This window comes from Clinocottus analis, unplaced genomic scaffold (genome assembly GCF_023055335.1).
Source record: "Clinocottus analis isolate CAN_PGR_092001 unplaced genomic scaffold, fCliAna1.0.p SCAF_1, whole genome shotgun sequence".
Classification (NCBI taxonomy): domain Eukaryota; kingdom Metazoa; phylum Chordata; class Actinopteri; order Perciformes; family Cottidae; genus Clinocottus; species Clinocottus analis.
This window is the reverse complement of record NW_027175820.1, coordinates 6,865,535-6,882,270: the sequence shown is the minus strand read 5'-3', so window position 1 is coordinate 6,882,270 and position 16,736 is coordinate 6,865,535. Positions and strand designations below refer to the sequence as shown.

Sequence of the window (16,736 nt, the reverse complement as noted above, 5' to 3'; positions counted from 1 at the left end):
ACAAATGTCGGAACATCAGACGCCCCGTGTCTAGGTTCATAATATTATCCGTAGATGCACACAGCGCCGGCTCCTCCAGGAACTGCGTCTGGATGACGCCGCTTCCAGCACTGCCATTCACCATTGAAATAACCACTCGCTCTGCTTTATACTTGTTGAGGAAGTCCAACAAACGGAAAATCCAACGCCCTGTGTCTGGGTTCATAATATTATCAATAGTTGCACACAGCTCTGACTCCAGGACGAGTGTCTGGATTAAGCCGCTTCCAGCGTTCATTCAGGAGGACTAGCAGTGACTGTTTAGCTGGCCTTGCTGAGTGCTGTTGCCATGTAGCCAGTGTTTTATTTTACCTTAAAATAAATCACAGAGTAAAGGCAGACATCGCCCCGACGGAGATGCCATGTTCATATCTTCCTCCCAAGTTTCCATCCACAGTTCCTTTTGCGCAAGTGAAAGACATTGATTTTCGCTCGGCGAAAAAGCCAAAGGTGATTATTGACGACAGTGTGTCAATGGAAACTTCCCCACAACCCGATGTATCAACAGAAACACATGAGAACAATCCTCACGCTCAGACGCCAAGTGAAGCCGAAGTAGATGTATTATTTGAGAAGCTGGACAAGTCGAAGTACAAGCCTGTCTTATTGAGTGTGATAAACCCATATTCTGAATCGTTAGTCCCACATCTAACAACAAGACACAGTACTAGTAAATAAAATTCCTGCATTAAAATAATGTATCGTGACAGTTTAGATTATTTGAAAAGGGTCATTTATTATCACACCAGCATTTAATTATCACAGCAAACAATTACGCTGAACTGTAAGTAAAGTACAAAAAATGCAAGGTAAACAAATCCTTTCTGTTTCCTCTTCTGAGCCTATGCAGTTACCTGCACCAAATTATACCAAAACCAAATTATAACAAAAAAAAAAAAAAAAAAAAAAAGGTTAATCCTACAAAGAGACAATTTACCTGCATAGGCTCAGAAGAGGCTCAGAAGAGGCAACAGAAAGCATCGTTCTTCTGCCGGATATGAGTCTCCGGCAGAAGAACGAATCATTGATCCAAAGACACGGTTGGCAGAGGAACGAATCATTGATCCAAAGACACGGTCAGGTGTTTACCTCCGCTTCCGTTCATCTGCCGTATACGGGTCTTTGGATCCTTTTCCCACGTGACCTGCATAGGCTCAGTAGTAGGAAACAGAAATGATTCGTTCATTTCCCGACCCGATCTTTGTATGAGTCTTTGGATCTTTTTTCATGTGACCTGCATTCAACGAATCATTTCTGTTTCCTTGGCTGAGCGCGCCACGAGAACATGAGCAAATCTTTTTTTGAGAAGACTCATTACTCTTGAGTCCTTGTAAGGATTTGTTAAAAATGAACGAATCGTTCACGAACAACACATTACTACACAGTACCATAATCAGAAGACACACGGTTTTGAACTGAAATTGTGTCTCCTTCAGGATATGATCTTCATTTCTTAAGAAGAGCAGCATAAAACACAGCAAAACAATGCCGTGAATGGACCCCAACATGGCCGCCAACGCTTGTTGTTATGGGTAGGAGTCCCGTGGGTGAATATGCTCTATATTCATCTGTAGGTTTGTGACACCATACTTGGACACACCAGGGAACGCTTTGCCTTCAAAGACCACCTCATCAGTGCCACCTTACTGCAGGGCCAGCAGTTTGAATGCTACAAGTCGTGGGGCCTACTCGATTAAACACCTAATGCAAAATATGATGTATCTCTTTCTGAATCTATTTTGCTCTAAACCTCTTTCATGTGAGGGTGTAGGCACCTCTTTTATTCTGTAAACCTCTGAAACCCAACACAATGTTTCTCAATAAACCATTCTGCTCTGAACCTCACATGCCCAAAGTTACAGTTTGTTGATAGTTGGTGTTGAGCACTGTTTTTCTTGAAATGAAGCTTTGTTTTTTAGAATGTTCTACTCAAAATCTCTTTTCTTCTCATAGTGGAGTGCTATTTAAACTGCACCGCCCAACTGCGCCCCCCCAGCCCCTAAAAAAAATGTCACCAGCCACCACTGTGGCCAAGTGAAGAGTGAAAAACATTGTGATGCTCTGCCTGTTTGGTGCTGTGACACATTGCCAGTCCGTCGCAGATCAGACTTTTCCCTCAGCTGACAAACGCTAATGAAAGAAGGGAACGTCAAATCCCACAGCCTACAGGATTCAACAGCTGTTTCCTTTCAAAAGCAAAATATAAAAGTCTCTCGAGGCGGTGAATCACTGGCCTACACACACGTAGACAGGAATTGTTGCTGTGTGTTTGTGTTTGTTAACTGAACCATATTGGTTTTTTTTCTCCCAAAGGAGATTTGTTGCACAGGGGACCGAACAGCACTAACTCAGCCAATGAGTAGAGAGGGAGGCGGATGCAGTGGATATTGAAACAAACACAGCTTTTTTCAGAATTTACCAGTATGAGTTGTCCAAAACACAAAAATATTTAGAGTCATATTTTAAGAAACAAGCAGCTATGACCTGCTTGCGGTTTTGAGCAGAACTGTGTTTGTTCAGTGGTGGCTGGAATGAGTTGGAAACTGAAGCTTTCCAGTTGAGATCACATCAAGCAAATAAGTCGTCCTCTTGGACATCTGACAGGACCCGAGTATGTTTAATTGAACTTGACTATTGGTAAAAAAATATGCTCAAAAAAGACTAAAAACCTGGGTGTATTTAGGTCTGTCGCTGGTGGCCACACCTTTTATCATACACGACTGGTGAAGGCTTTAACTATCCATTGTTTGAGGGGAAAATGGCTACAAAGTAGCAGAGACATGAACTTCCTTCCCTTCCAGTCCCCTTATCTAATATTACAGAGGTTTTGACTGCGTGCCTATCTAATAAGAGCTGCAAATCCTCACTAAAGATAGCTGCTCGTCACTGATTTATACTTGAAAGCTGATTGTACCACTAGCTCAACAACATACAGCACACAGTGTTGTCTATGTCGGCCTTAAGGTCCATGAAAGGGCTTTATGGGCAAGTTAAGTTATCCATTAGTCAGGTCTGCTTGTGGAAGAGCTTGATATGTCCTTGGTTAGATGACACAATGAAAGGAGCCATTCATTCAGCATTTACTGTATAGCTGTTATCTACCCAACAGCATTTTCAATGTTTTTGTTTGCTTGTTTGTTTGTTTGTGAGTGTGTGCGTGCGTGCGTGCGGTTCTCATAGAACCAAAGCTTTCAGAGTGTGCTCCTTATGTATAGTTGAAGGGGTTATTCGGGGTTGTTGACCTGCGGGTGGAACTTTCTTTATGTGTTCATGTTTCCGTGTCTGCAGGAAGGAAAAGGCAGCAGGCAGTGCAGCATGCATTGTATTGTTTGTTTCCCTGGAAGGCCGTGGTTCTTCTCGTCTTTTCAATGCAAGTCTTGATGTTAAGCTTTTTTATGGCGCTTGCAAGAATGGAAAATAATGAAATTAACAGAAATGACGACAATTGAAAATAAAAATCCATTCTAGATGTTTTCTTTTTACTTGGTTATTGTCATATACCGTTTATTTCTGCATAAAAACACACCTCAAAAGGATTAGGAAATAAATGCTTGATTAAATATTATTTTGTGGTATTTGTAGTTCTAATTATATATTATAAGCTGTTTAGAGCTTGTGGCAAACTTGTCATAATTCCCTCTCTGATTTGAATTTTTCTCGCAGCTGAATGCAGCTGACCTGGAGGAGCCGAACATAAACGTGGCGTTGAACAGAACCACGGCCTAAGACAGATGCAGACGTATGGAACCCCAAACCTACAATGTCGTACATCACTGCGCCGTCGGTCCTCGAAGGAGAATGATCTCCTGATAAATCAGCGAGTCACTAATAACCAGACGACGTACAAGTAAATTAATCTTTTCTGAGGAAAAGAAAATGCATCAGACAAGGTTGAATGATATAATCATATTATTCCTCCTTTGTCATGCCTGGGTTAAACCTGCCATTCCAGGTAAATGGCTCATTAGAGGCCTGTCCAGAGCAGGGACACGCTTGTCCGTTACCATCAGCAGCGGCGTCAGCTGACGAGCACTGTACAGATCTAACTTAATTATTATTCCTTCACCCAGGTCACATGGCATTGGTGGAACACAAAATCATAGTCACAGCTTGTGAACAAGAAAGCATGACACCAATTGTATCCGACTTTCATACGTTTCCTACTTAAGTTTCTCTTTTGGTCATTCAAAAAAAATGCCACAGTGAAGGATTTAGTGGAATTAATGGAAGAAACATTTTATTTTGTATTTGTGTTGTAGCACACAAATAACTTTAACTTTAAGGTGTTGAGGACTACTACTTAATGTGTTAAAAAAAAAAAAAGTTGTATCAAGCCTTTATGCCTCGAGAGGGAGCTGTTTGGGATCCTATCAGTTTTCTGAAATATCACAATGGGGCTGAGTTCAGTGGGTTAACCAGATCTCCGTAAGCCGCTCCTCATTTACTAGCAGAACTAACCTGAATCTCTAACAAAAGTGGCCGCGTTTTCCCAGACTCAATCGTTCTTAAGGACTTAAGAAGGCTCTTAAGAAGGGTTTGGCGAAGAAATGGCGCTAAGATAGAGGTGTTTCTCAGAATCGTTCTTATTTTTTTTAATATTTGATTTATTTATAGAAGTTACAAAAAAGACTTAATGTACAATAGACCTCATAAATAAGGAGTGAAAGGATAATATCAGACAGACAGAAGTTGCTACGAAAAGAAAAAACTACGAAAAGAAAAAACAAAATTATGAAAGCGACCTAAACCCAACATCAACAACTGGCTGTTAAATGCTTGCAGTGGCAGATAATATTGTAGAAGCTAATGCTTATTCTTACTGTCCCACCTTATCTGACCTTCAACTCTCGCTGACATCCACTCACACACATGCATGCATATCCACTTGCATTAATTGAGTAATGTAAAGAAAATAAATAAGGAAACAAAAAAAAAAATATTAAAAAAAGAAATTTAAAAAAAAACATACATAACAAAACAATAAATAATACACACACAAAAAATAAAAAATACTATTTATATATATATATATATATATATATATATATATATATTGTGCTGCATGCTGCTCATATGTGCTACTAATAAGGCTGGTTGAAGCAGGGCAGTGGTGCGCTGTTGGGGCAAATCAATCAATGGTGCCGTTATCTCGTTGGGTAGACCTGACGTGCTCTAAGAAGGGTTTCCAGACCTTACAGAACTTAGTAGAGGTGCCTCGTAAAGAGTACTTAATTTTTTCTAACGTCATAAAACAAAGGGCATCTCTAAGCCATAGAGAGTCGGAGGACGGGTGGGAGTCCTTCCAATTTTGCAAGATAATACGCCTCGCCAAAAGTGACAGAAAGGCCACAAGTTCAAAGAAGTAAGATGGAAGTGAGTTTCCAGAAGGTACGACACCAAACAGGGCAACTAATGGTGAGGGACAGATATTGGTAAAAGTGACGGTTGAGAGAGTATCAAAGACCCCCTTCCAGAACGGCGCAAATACAGGACAATCCCAGAACATGTGGCTAAGACCGGCCGGTCCTAAGTGGCACCGGTTACAGCGTGGGTCTGCACCTGAGAATATACTAGCTGCCGCTGCTGCTCTGCTCCGTAGTGTCGGAGCCTTAAGCCCCGCCCCCCTGAGCTCCGTCTCCATGCACTCTCTGCATGCAGTATGAGAGAGAGAGCGGAGCAGTTTTAAGGAAGCGCTATTTTGAGAAAGTACCGATACTTAAAATATGCAAAATCGTATCGTTTTTACGTACGGGTAGCGCGGTGCTTTTGTAGTATCGGTATACCGTGCAACATGAATGACACAGCTATCAGCTCTTCTTCTGGGTGACCGGCAGCAGTTTGATTCAGCACTGGCGGAACGGCGGTGACGAGCGGAACATCTCACCGCTGATTGGCTGACGCAACTATGACTCACGCGTTTTTTCAACTCGCGCGCGTCGACAACTCGCGTGTCGATCCGAGTTCGCTCCGCGACCAACGGGCTGTTCTTAATGCTGTGTTCACACCATGTCAGTTTACTCGCTTGACAATAAAAGGGTGTTCACACCAAACGCGGCGCGAATATAATCGCGATGCGTCAAAGGGGGCGTGGCTTATCGGCTTCACTTCTCTCAATGAAAATAGCAATCGTCTCAGCTATTGACTAAGGAAGAAATAACTACTAGTTCTGCTTCATAATTGTTGTGGAAGTCAGAAAAACGTAGGAACATCAAATACCCCTCTGTTTGGGTTCATACACCAACCGTAGCCGCACACAGCTCCGTGAATTTCACCAACTCCAGGAACTACGTCTGGTATTACACCATACACGTTACCGCTTCCTCCATTCGCCATAGAAATAACCACTAGTTCTGCTTTATACTTGTTGTGTAAACTCTACATAGCGGGAACATCAAACTCCATGGTGTCTGGGTTTATATATTTGTATCTTTAATCCCAGAACAGACGGCTGCTATCAGTGCTTCTTCCAGGGGTCCGTCAGCAGTTTAAATCAGCGACGGGGAAGGGCAGAGCTTCTCAACGTTGATTGGCTGACGCAGCTATGACTCACGCGATTTTTTCGCCAGAGTTGGGATATTTGAACTCGCGCGAATTCGCGCCGCGTCAAACGCTCATTTCGCCCTGCGTCAAACGGGCTGTTCACGCCGCCCCAAATGCGTCTATCGCGCCGCCCAACGAAAAAAACGCTTTTTCAACCTCGCGACGCGTGTTTGCATTGACTTTACATAGAATCTGGTTGTGCTTCAAATTCGCGTCTCGTTCGGTGTGAGCACAGTATAAGGCTGATTTATACTCGGGTTTTACGCAGAGACGCAAGCACGCAAGACACGCATGCAAAACACGCATGCAAGACACGCATGCAAGACATGCATGGCCGACCTTGCGTGGTCAAATTGGCCATTTTGCGTGCTTCTGTGCGTCACCCCAAATTTCTGGGGCTGTGTCTACTACCGCGCACTTGCGCACTTCGAGCACTGACTTTCAGTGCTTAGTGCGCCACACTGACAAAACCAGCGGAATTCAGTGCACTGAAAGTACCCGGATGGCGCAAACGGTCAAAAAATGTAGTGTAAAGTGATGGACACTACTCGCACTGAACGGGCGCCATCTTGGCTACGAAGCGGAAGAGGAGGAGCCATTTCGTCAGTTTTTTATTAATTTATTTATATCCTCCTGCCGCGATTGTGGAGGTGTCGCAGTCTCCACATAGGTTGGAGAAAGGAGAACATAAGGGACAAAAGTAGGGTAAGAAGTGCATTCATTTTGTCAGTTTTAGTTTCGCGGGTATCGCGAGCAGATTTGCGGACGTCACTTCCGGCTTAATTTTCGCGGGTGCCGCGAACAGATTTGCATCCGTCACTTCCGCCAATTGGTTAACGTAAGTGTTCCATTTGATATCAGCGACACAGTGCACTACATATGTTAGTGCACTGTGTTATAGTGCACTGTATTGCAGTGTACTTAGTAAAGTGTTCGGTAGTAGACACGGCCTGACTATCCGTCAAAGCTACGCGAGCCATACGCAGCCCGGAAGGCTGTGATTGGTCCGCTAACCACGTCCTTTCTGAGTCTCATTTTTGGTTTCATAGCATAATACCGCTGTTTTTAAAAGCCATATGAGAAACACAAACAATGGATCACCTTGAAGAACGTTTGGCTGAAGAGGTCAGCAAATATGAGCATTTATATAACCCGTCTGACGGAGTACAAGGACACGCAGATGGCGGTGAATTACTGGAGGGAGATATCGGTGAACGTCGGTGTGCGGGTCGACTCTACGGCCGTTGCACCACCTACTGTTCTGGCATATGAAAAACACACGGGAACTATAAACCAAAACGAGTCCGTCGATCCAACTGCGTGGCCAGCCGCAGTTGTAGTTACAAGAGTATAATTTGCCCTTTATACTCCGTCATATTTGCAAACTTCTTCAGCCAAACGTTCCCTGCACCCTGTATTCACGCAGTTTCCGACCGTTTCAAAACTATCCTAAAAGTTGACGCCTTAATTACCACCACTGTTCGTCATGGAGTTCCGCAAGGTTCTGTGCTTGGACCAATTTTATTCACCTTATATATGCTTCCTTTAGGTAATATTATGAAAAAACATTCAATAAACGTTCATTGCTATGCCCATGATACTCAACTCTATCTGTTGATTAAGCCAGATGGAATCCACCAGGTCACTAAATTTCAAGCGTGTCTTTAAGACATAAAAACCTGGATGACCCGCAACTTCCTGTTGCTGAACTCTGACAAGACTGAAGTTATTTTACTCGGCCCAAAACACCTCAGAAATCAATTATCTTCTGATATGGTTTTTCTGGGTGACATCGCTCTGGCATCCACCACCACTGTAAGGAATGTTGGAGTTATTTTTGACTAGGAACTCTCCCTTGGATCACACTAAAAGCACATTTTTAAAAGGACTGCATTTTTCACCTCTGAAATATTTAAAAAATCTGGCATATCCTGTCTCAAAACGATGCATAAACGTTGATCCACGCATTTGTTACTTCGAGACTGGATTACTGTAACTCCTTATTATTAGGCTGCTCGGGTAAGGCCCTTGGGTTTCTCCAGTTAATCCAGAATTCTGGATCCAGTTGATCCAGAATCTCCAGTTAATCCAGCTCGTGTATTAAGCAGGACTAGGAAGAGAGATCACATTACTCCTCTATTAGCTGCTCTCCACTGGCTTCCTGTAAGATCAATAATCATATTTAAAATCCTTCTTCTTTCCTACAGCCTTGACTGGTGATGCACCATCATATCTTAAAGAGCTTATAGTGCCATTTTACCCTACTAGAGAGTTGCGCTCACTGAATGCAAAGTTACTTGTGGTTCCCAGAGTCTTAAAAAGTAGGTTGGGAGCTAGAGCCTTCAGTTATCAAGCTTCTCTTCTGTGTAGTAAGGTTCCACTTTCAGTCCGGAGGGCCGACACAGTCACCTCATTTAAGAGTAGACCTGCTCCCTGCTGGCACAGGTCTGATTGTCAGAATGATTACAGTCTGGTTGTGATGGATGGATGGATGGATGGATGGATGGATACTTTATTAATCCCCAAGGGGAAATTTGTTGTCAGAGTAGCGCCCAACACTTTATGTCGTCAGACAGCTTCTAATGTTTTCTTTGCAGAAGCAGAAAACCACTGTGGGTGAGAGTTAGAAACGCTCTCAATGTTGCATGTCCGAGAGAACAAAACAAACAGGTAGAAAATACGGTGCACTGCAATGTTCACAAGAGAAATCAACGTCTTGCCTGCAAAAGGAAAAGGCCTGTACTTCTCATTTTGATTGAAGAGATTAAGAGGGATACCTTTGCAACTTTAGAGAGCTAATGTCCACGGTACCTCGAGAAACTGCGAGTCCAGTGCAATGTTCAGTTCCACTAATCAGTGTAGAGAAGACACACAACCACAACAACCATGAGGAGCACAGGCCGACACACAAACAGGAAGTGGCAGGTTGACATTTAGCTGGTGCTCACTGGAATAACTCCACGAGGTAGATGATGACATTTATTTCCCTCCCCCTCTGCATGAACCCAGATGCCCAACATGCAATATTCTCTCTGCTGTGCTGTGAGGGAACATGAGAGTGCTACAACAAATCTCTAATGTGTGGCCTGATCTATGATTCACCCAGATACTGGTCTAAGGTCAACACCAATGTCAGCACTCTCTATCTACTTAGGTAACTGATGGCCTTTGTTCTGGGATTTCAATTTCACGCAAGACTCGGGTTGGGTACCAAAAAACACTTACCAAAATGGCACTGGTGCCTATAACGGACCGAAAGGCAACGCAGATTTCGCTGCCTGAGCCAATTGAAATACTTTGACTCTGATGACTCCATCCTGGCAGCAGCTAATGATATAGCCAATCATTTGTATAGCTACAGTAGCCAGCTAGCAATCAACCTTTTACAGAGCAAATGCCAAAAGGTAAACGGTCAAAAGTGTGGCTCTATTCCGCAAAAAAAAAAGACTTGAACGTGACATGCAGCAAACAATCAATTGCGTGTAAAGAAGAACTGAACTCCAAGAGAAAAACGCTCCATTTTCTCCACCAAACCATGTTGGGGAACCGTCTATTAGTAAACGACTATTGATTTAAATTATATGCCTGTATTTGTGGTTTCTATGAAGTGCATTAAGAACAATCAGAAACTTAGTGTGTCTCTACTCAAATAAAATAAAACAATGCAGCTGCTTTTAGTTGAGCTCTGTTTCAACGAGAAAGAGAAACTCTACCCATTCGCCCACATAATGAAAATATTATATCTGTAGTATTACGACTCAATAACAATCATGACGTTCCAATTGTATTCTTGTGACTGAAGTTGTAAATACCGCGAGACCTTGGACATCAACAGCCACATGTGAAGTTAAGGTGACCAACTGTCGTGTCATGTCTGCAAAGCGAAAGGCCCGGGCCTGCACGACGTGATGCGAGCCAGCCAGCATTGTTTTACCTCATGGCGTGAAATAAATTGAAAGTGCAGACTTTCCTGTGGAAGTGAAACCAGGTCTCAGCTGCGATGCTGCGTTTGTCAGAGAGAAGTTGAGCAGAGCTACTTAAAGATCACTTCACGGTATCTAAAGAGTTAGTTTGTGACACAATGATGCTCTTCCCTCTGCCTGCATCAGGACTCAGGGGTAGATACCAAAGCGGAGCAAATCAGGGTTTCAAGGCTACTTCTGGTCAATGTATTATTATATCAATATTGTGGTATGAGACTAGAGATCGTCATGAATATCAAATATCGTAATATGGCATAAGTGTTGTATATTCCTGGTAAAAAGGCTGCATTTCTGTAAATGTATTTAATCTTCTAAATTTACTAGACTGCCTTTTTACCCACCGAGTCATTATGTCCATATTTCTGGTAATTATATGTAAAAAAATCTCACAGTAGACAAAAGTGAAAGCGTCAATAGCTAACTAAAATATCTTCACAATATTAATATCTAGGTTTTAGTCAAACATATTGGGATGGACTTTTCTATTGTAATCCACCCAGTCCCTATAGTCACAAACAAACAAAAAGGATCAAGATTGTTCATGTGTAAAAAAAAAGAAAAAAAAAAGACCATAAATGGATGTATCCTTATCAAATTGCCTAAACCTGAATATCAATAGACTCACAAATCCAGTAACAATTACTATAGGCTATAAAACAAACAGGGAACACATTACAGTGAGAAAAGTGAATACATCAACATATTGATCACTTTAAGACAAGTCTTGGCTGAAGCTGGCCTAAATTTAAGACTCTCAACCAGTTTAATGCTCGTTTCATCCAGTACTACAGATCCTTATTATTGACTGCCCTCCTTATATTCCCAGAGTCTGCTTTGGTCACAAGTCAAAACGTAGATGCATCGTGGCATTGTCAAAGTGCGATGGGGAATATGTTTCAGTAAAATATTACAAAAGCAAGCCAGCCTGGTGGCGGGAGGCTGTGGGAACAACAGGTCGGAAAGTTCTGGAGCCGGAGTTTTATGACCTACGTGCGTTTCTGAATAGCGGATCCTGAGATTACACAATGTTTACAAGCCCTGTGTTTAAAAAATGTTACTATGAAGAGGCCCGATGGCTACGTGTCATCCTTCCTGTCTGCCATTGAAACATACTGCTGATCTACAGAAGACAGGCTTTTAACTCTTGTGAGGAAATTCCTACATGAGGTGGTCTCAACAGACCAGTGGCGACACATGCTGTGACACCAGGACAAAACATAATCAGCTATGCTCATAAGCTCAATAGAACCATAACAGCAGCTGTAATAACCCTGAAAACACTTTCTGAGTTTTGATATTGTATTAAAGTGGAGTTATTCAATAACACTATTACACTTAATCGACAGCGCCAAGACATACAGAGGATCACGGCGCTCAGTAAACGCCTCACATCCACACAAACAAACAAACAACGTGAGTTTGCGAATACGTGAGAAAACGTGGACTCTTTGGATCTGTCAACGGAGTTAGGCTTGATATTTTCTCGCTTACAGAACAAACTTATCAGAATGGAAAAGTAACGTTACACAAAGAGCTTTACAAAACACAAAACCCGGGTAGTTTCTGATGCCCGCCACGGTTTGATGTTAGTATATACAGTTCTTTCTATGTTTTCTAATAAGCCCAAGCCCCTGATTACGATCGCTGTTCTGAAGCTCACAGTTGTGGTTGTGGTTGTTGTGGTTGTTGTTGTGGTTGTTGTTGTTGTTGTTGTTGTTGTTGTTGTTGTTGTTGTTGTTGTAGTTGTGAACGAGCGATAGCAGGCGTCTCCATACCTGACTGGCTTTGTGGAACTGTTTCTTTAGCCCGGCCACAGACATCTTCGACTACCGCGTGCGGTTTCAGGTCTGGGAGAGGGTAAGGTACGGCGGGAGGGGGGGGGGGGGGGGTCTCGTGAAGCACTCAGAAAGTGAGGAAACGTACGTCGAAGAAATAGCCGGGCGAGTCCACAGCACTGCACTCATCAGTCACTGGCGTTCTAAATCGCAGCAGACGAGACCTGATAAGAGTCAAGCTCAGACAGCGCAGGTAGACGTGACCGGAAATGGTTTGATTGTCTTTCAAATACATGGCAGCCTAAACATTGGGCGCTTTAAAACAAATGTATTTACTTAATTAATTCCTAACATAACTAATTAGATATCTCATGTACATTGCTTTGATTCTAAATATTTGTCTCAATCAAACTCAGTATGTCCATTTATCAAGCATCAATGTATTCTGTATCAACCTGCAGAATGCGGAGTCTTTTCATTGTCATTTTCACAGGGCTGTGTGAGACGTTGGTCGGATTAGTTTTATTCTGAAAGTAAAAACCGGAAGTGGGATTCGGATGATCTCGCTTGACTTGCTGAGTGGCGTAGGAGGAGAGGGTTTCCTGAATCGCAGAGATGTCGTCACATCTCAAACCCCATTGGCTGACAGCGGCTCGTGCGGAGGAAACCGCGGCGGGGAAGAAAGGATGACTTCAAATGTATCAGAAGTTTCAAGGCATGGTTTCGCATACAAATACTGTAATATACTAACTGTAGTCTATTTTGTAAGGGAGTAGGAGACAACGTGACTTCATAAAACTTTTAAAATGGAAATTGTATATTTGGATTTTTCAGTGAGTGTGAAACTGCTTGTAACTATAGCTGTAATATGACAGATACCTATAGAGCGTATTCACCCACGTGACCACAACAAGCTTTGGCAGCCATGTTGGGGTCCATGCACGGCCTTGTTTTGCTGTGTTTTATGCCGCTCTTTTTAAGAAATGGCTCCTCCTGAAGTCCACTGTCATCTCTACAGTCTTGGACTTGTTCAGTTCCAGATGGTTCTGACCACACCAGAGGACCAGCTGATCAACCAGCTGTACGCAGACTCGTCACCGTTCCTTATGAGGCCGATGAAGTTGTGTCATCTGCGAACTTCAGGAGTTTAACAGACGGGTCCCCAGAGGTGCAGTCGTTGGTGTAGAAGGAAAAGAGCAGTGGGGAGAGCCCACATCCCTGTGGGGCGCCAGTGCCTATAATCCGGGTGCAGGATGTGATTTTACCCAGCTTCACCTGCTGCGAGTTTGTTACCCACTGACAGGTGGCAGCTGGTACGGTGAGCTGGGAGAGTTTATGTTGAAGTGTCTCCGGGATGATGGTGTTAAATGCAGAGCTGAAGTCCACAAACGTTGGACTGAACCTTGCGTATGTCCCTGGGTAGTCGTGGTGTTGCAGCATATGGTGCAGTCCCATATTTATTGCGTCATCCACCGACCTGTTTGTTCGGTAAGCAAACTGCAGGGGGTCCAGCAGGGGCCCTGTGATGTCCTTCAGATGGGTCAACACCAGTCTCTCAAAGGATTTCATGACCACGGTCGTCAGGGCAACGGGTCTGTGGTCATTCAATGATTTCTTGGGGACCGGGATGATGAGGGCACTTCACACAGCTCCAGTGATCGGTTGAAGATCAGCGTGAGGATGGGGGCCAGCTAGTCAGCACAGACTTTCAGGCAGGAGGGGGATACGCCGTCTGGGCCCAGAGCCTTCCTGATCTTTTGTCTGTAGAAGAGCCAACTCATGTCCTCTTCGCAGATCCTCAGTGCCGGATGGGGGTTGGGTGGGAGAGGTAAGGAGGAGGCAGAGAGTGAAGGTGGTGAAGGTGGTCGTTTGATGGTGGGGTAGATGGGCGGGGTGAAAGTGGGCTTGTCAAACCCGAGGGGTTGATGGCTGAAAACTTTTTTTCCAGCTTTTAAGTGTAGTTCTTCTAAGCTACTCTGATCTCCCTCGTCACTGTGTTCCTGGCCTGGTTGTACAGGCTCCTGTCCCCACCACTGTAAGCCTCCTCTTTGGCCCGACGAAGCTGCCTGAGTCTGGCAGTGAACCAGGGTTTATTGTTGTTGAATGTGCGGACGGTTTTCGTCTGCACACACATGTCTTCTCAAAAACACTCCAATTAGTTGAGGCAAACCAGGACTGTAGCTCCAGCTTAACCTCAGTGGTCCATCTCTTCACAGTCTTCACCACAGGATTTGCAGATTTTAGTTTCTGCCTGTAGGACGGGAGAAGATGGACCAGGCAGTGATCAGAGAGTCCCAAAGCTGCACGAGGGACTGAGTGATATGTGTCCTTTATTGCAGTGTAGCAGTGGTCCAGTGTGTTGTTGTCCCTGGTGCTACACTTGATGTGCTGTCTGTATTTTGGCAGTTCTTTGCTGAAGTTTGCTTTATTAAAGTCCCCAAGAACAATGAGCAGGGAGTCTGGGTGTTTGTGCTCCACTGTGGTGATCGGCTCAGCCAGGTGTTGGAGCGCCTCGCTCACACAGGCCTGAGGTGGGATGTAGACTCCGACCAGGATTAACGAGGAAAACTCCTGCGGTAAATAAAATGGTTTGCAGTCTATTAAAAGTGTTTCTACATGAGGGCTGCATGATTCCTTTAACACTGTGCACCAACCTTCATTGATATAAAGGCACGCCAGTGCCGTGGTCCGCTCAGTGGAGCTGGAAGCCCGGCAGGTGAAGTGCGCTGTTCGGGATGTGCGCACCGAGCCAGGTTTCGGTGAAGCACAGGGTGGCAGATCTGTTAAATTCTTTATTAGCTTTGTTTCTCATCTATCTTGTTCACCAGAGAGCGGACGTTCGCCAGATGAATTGACGGGAGCGCAGTTCGAAATTACATTACATGTCATTTAGCTGACGCTTTTTTCCAAAGCGACTTACATTGTTGCTCAATACATCGTAGACACCGCAAGGGGGAGCAATTAGGGCTAAGTGTCTTGCTCAAGGACACAACTACATGGCCACAATCCACGCTGGCGCAGTTTAACGAGCGCTCCTGCGTGCTTCCCACGCCGTCTTCCAAGTAGAGCCGCTGCTCCTCCAACCAAAATCTCTTGAAAGTATTCCGGTTCCATGAAAAACGGTGAAAAATTTTGACCAGTATATTGACGGAAGTTTAAGAGTTCCTCCCTGCTGAAAGTGATCAGAGAGGGAGAGCAGGAAACAAGACAAATAAACAAAAAGAGAAAAAGTACGAGGGAGAACAGTACCGAGGCTACCATCTGCGGCGCCATCTTCACCAATTGTGTCTGGGTTCATAACATTGGCTGCGTTTCTCAGATTCGATCGTTCTTAAGAACTTAAGAAGGCTCGAAAGAAGGTTCGGCATAGGCTGCAGTTCAACACAAGAGAGAATATCAAGTATTTACAAGTTATGCTAATTATTATTTACATGATCCGCGTTTGTCTTCATAATCGTTTATTCTCGTGAATGACCGAATGAAACGTCACTTTGCTGAAATGTTGCCGCCGCAAGGGATTGTGGGTCGGCATTATTTCCTTTCCTTTCGTTAATGAAGGTCCAGTGGTTCCTAAGCTAAAGGAGCTAAGTTAGGACACATGAAGCTCCTTTCCTTTGCGTTTAGATAATTGGACTGGCACTTATCATGGCGGCCACTTCGGTACTTCCTGGTTCATTTTCCCCAGTTAGGAAGTTTCCTAACCAAAAAGGACTATTCGCCCGCAGCCTGTGTAACACAGTTAGACCTACTGGCAAGCGCAACTCATGCGCGATGGAAACTGTAAAGCAGGTCTGCATAGCTGAGCTAATGGTGGCTACAGGCAAATGTTACCTTCCATTTGTTTACATTAACTTTGTCAGTTTGCTGACTTCATAACACTTCACAACTTCTCCACAATTTTTTTAAATTATTTTCCTAGATTTGCCATATCAATAAAAGTAACGTTTGTCTCATTTTAACAAAATGAAACTTACAATCAAAGCTACAAACACTGCAGCTTACTATCTTGCCTGCAAAAGGAAAAGGCCTTTTGCTTTGAGGGGATCTTTCACACATTACTGCCCACGTGAAGAAAAGCTGTTTCCATTTACATATTTCAATAGACATTATTAAATGTATCAGATTAGAAAAACAGGTTTTGACACTCGCTTTAGGTGCATTTTTATGTGTCAGCGCTTCTCTTTGTTCCCAGACAATATGAAACATGACCAACTCTAGCTGACACGACTGAACAAAAAAAAAAAAGGCCAAATTAAATTAAATTCCTGAAGGCCTTTCTCCATTTTTCGCTCGTAGCTAGCAAGCTGCTCGTCTCTGTGGCAGGCTGGAGGCTGCAGGTTACGCTAGCCGCTAGGAGCACAACACACCCCTATCTATAACAGAACCGCTGATGGGTGAG

At 43.7% G+C, this 16,736-nt stretch overlaps 1 protein-coding gene across 2 annotated transcripts in view; it reads right to left on the bottom strand.

Moving 5' to 3' along the window:
- Positions 1-12,425, bottom strand: part of sh3gl3a (SH3-domain GRB2-like 3a) — a 30,189-nt gene extending 17,764 nt beyond the window's left edge. For both annotated transcript variants that reach the window (XM_068578569.1, XM_068578579.1), the window contains exon 1: positions 12,338-12,425. In XM_068578569.1, the coding sequence (XP_068434670.1) occupies positions 12,338-12,382 (45 nt within the window). In that variant the 5' untranslated portion in view covers positions 12,383-12,425. The remainder of the gene's footprint in view (positions 1-12,337) is intronic.
- Positions 12,426-16,736: the final 4,311 nt, after the last annotated feature.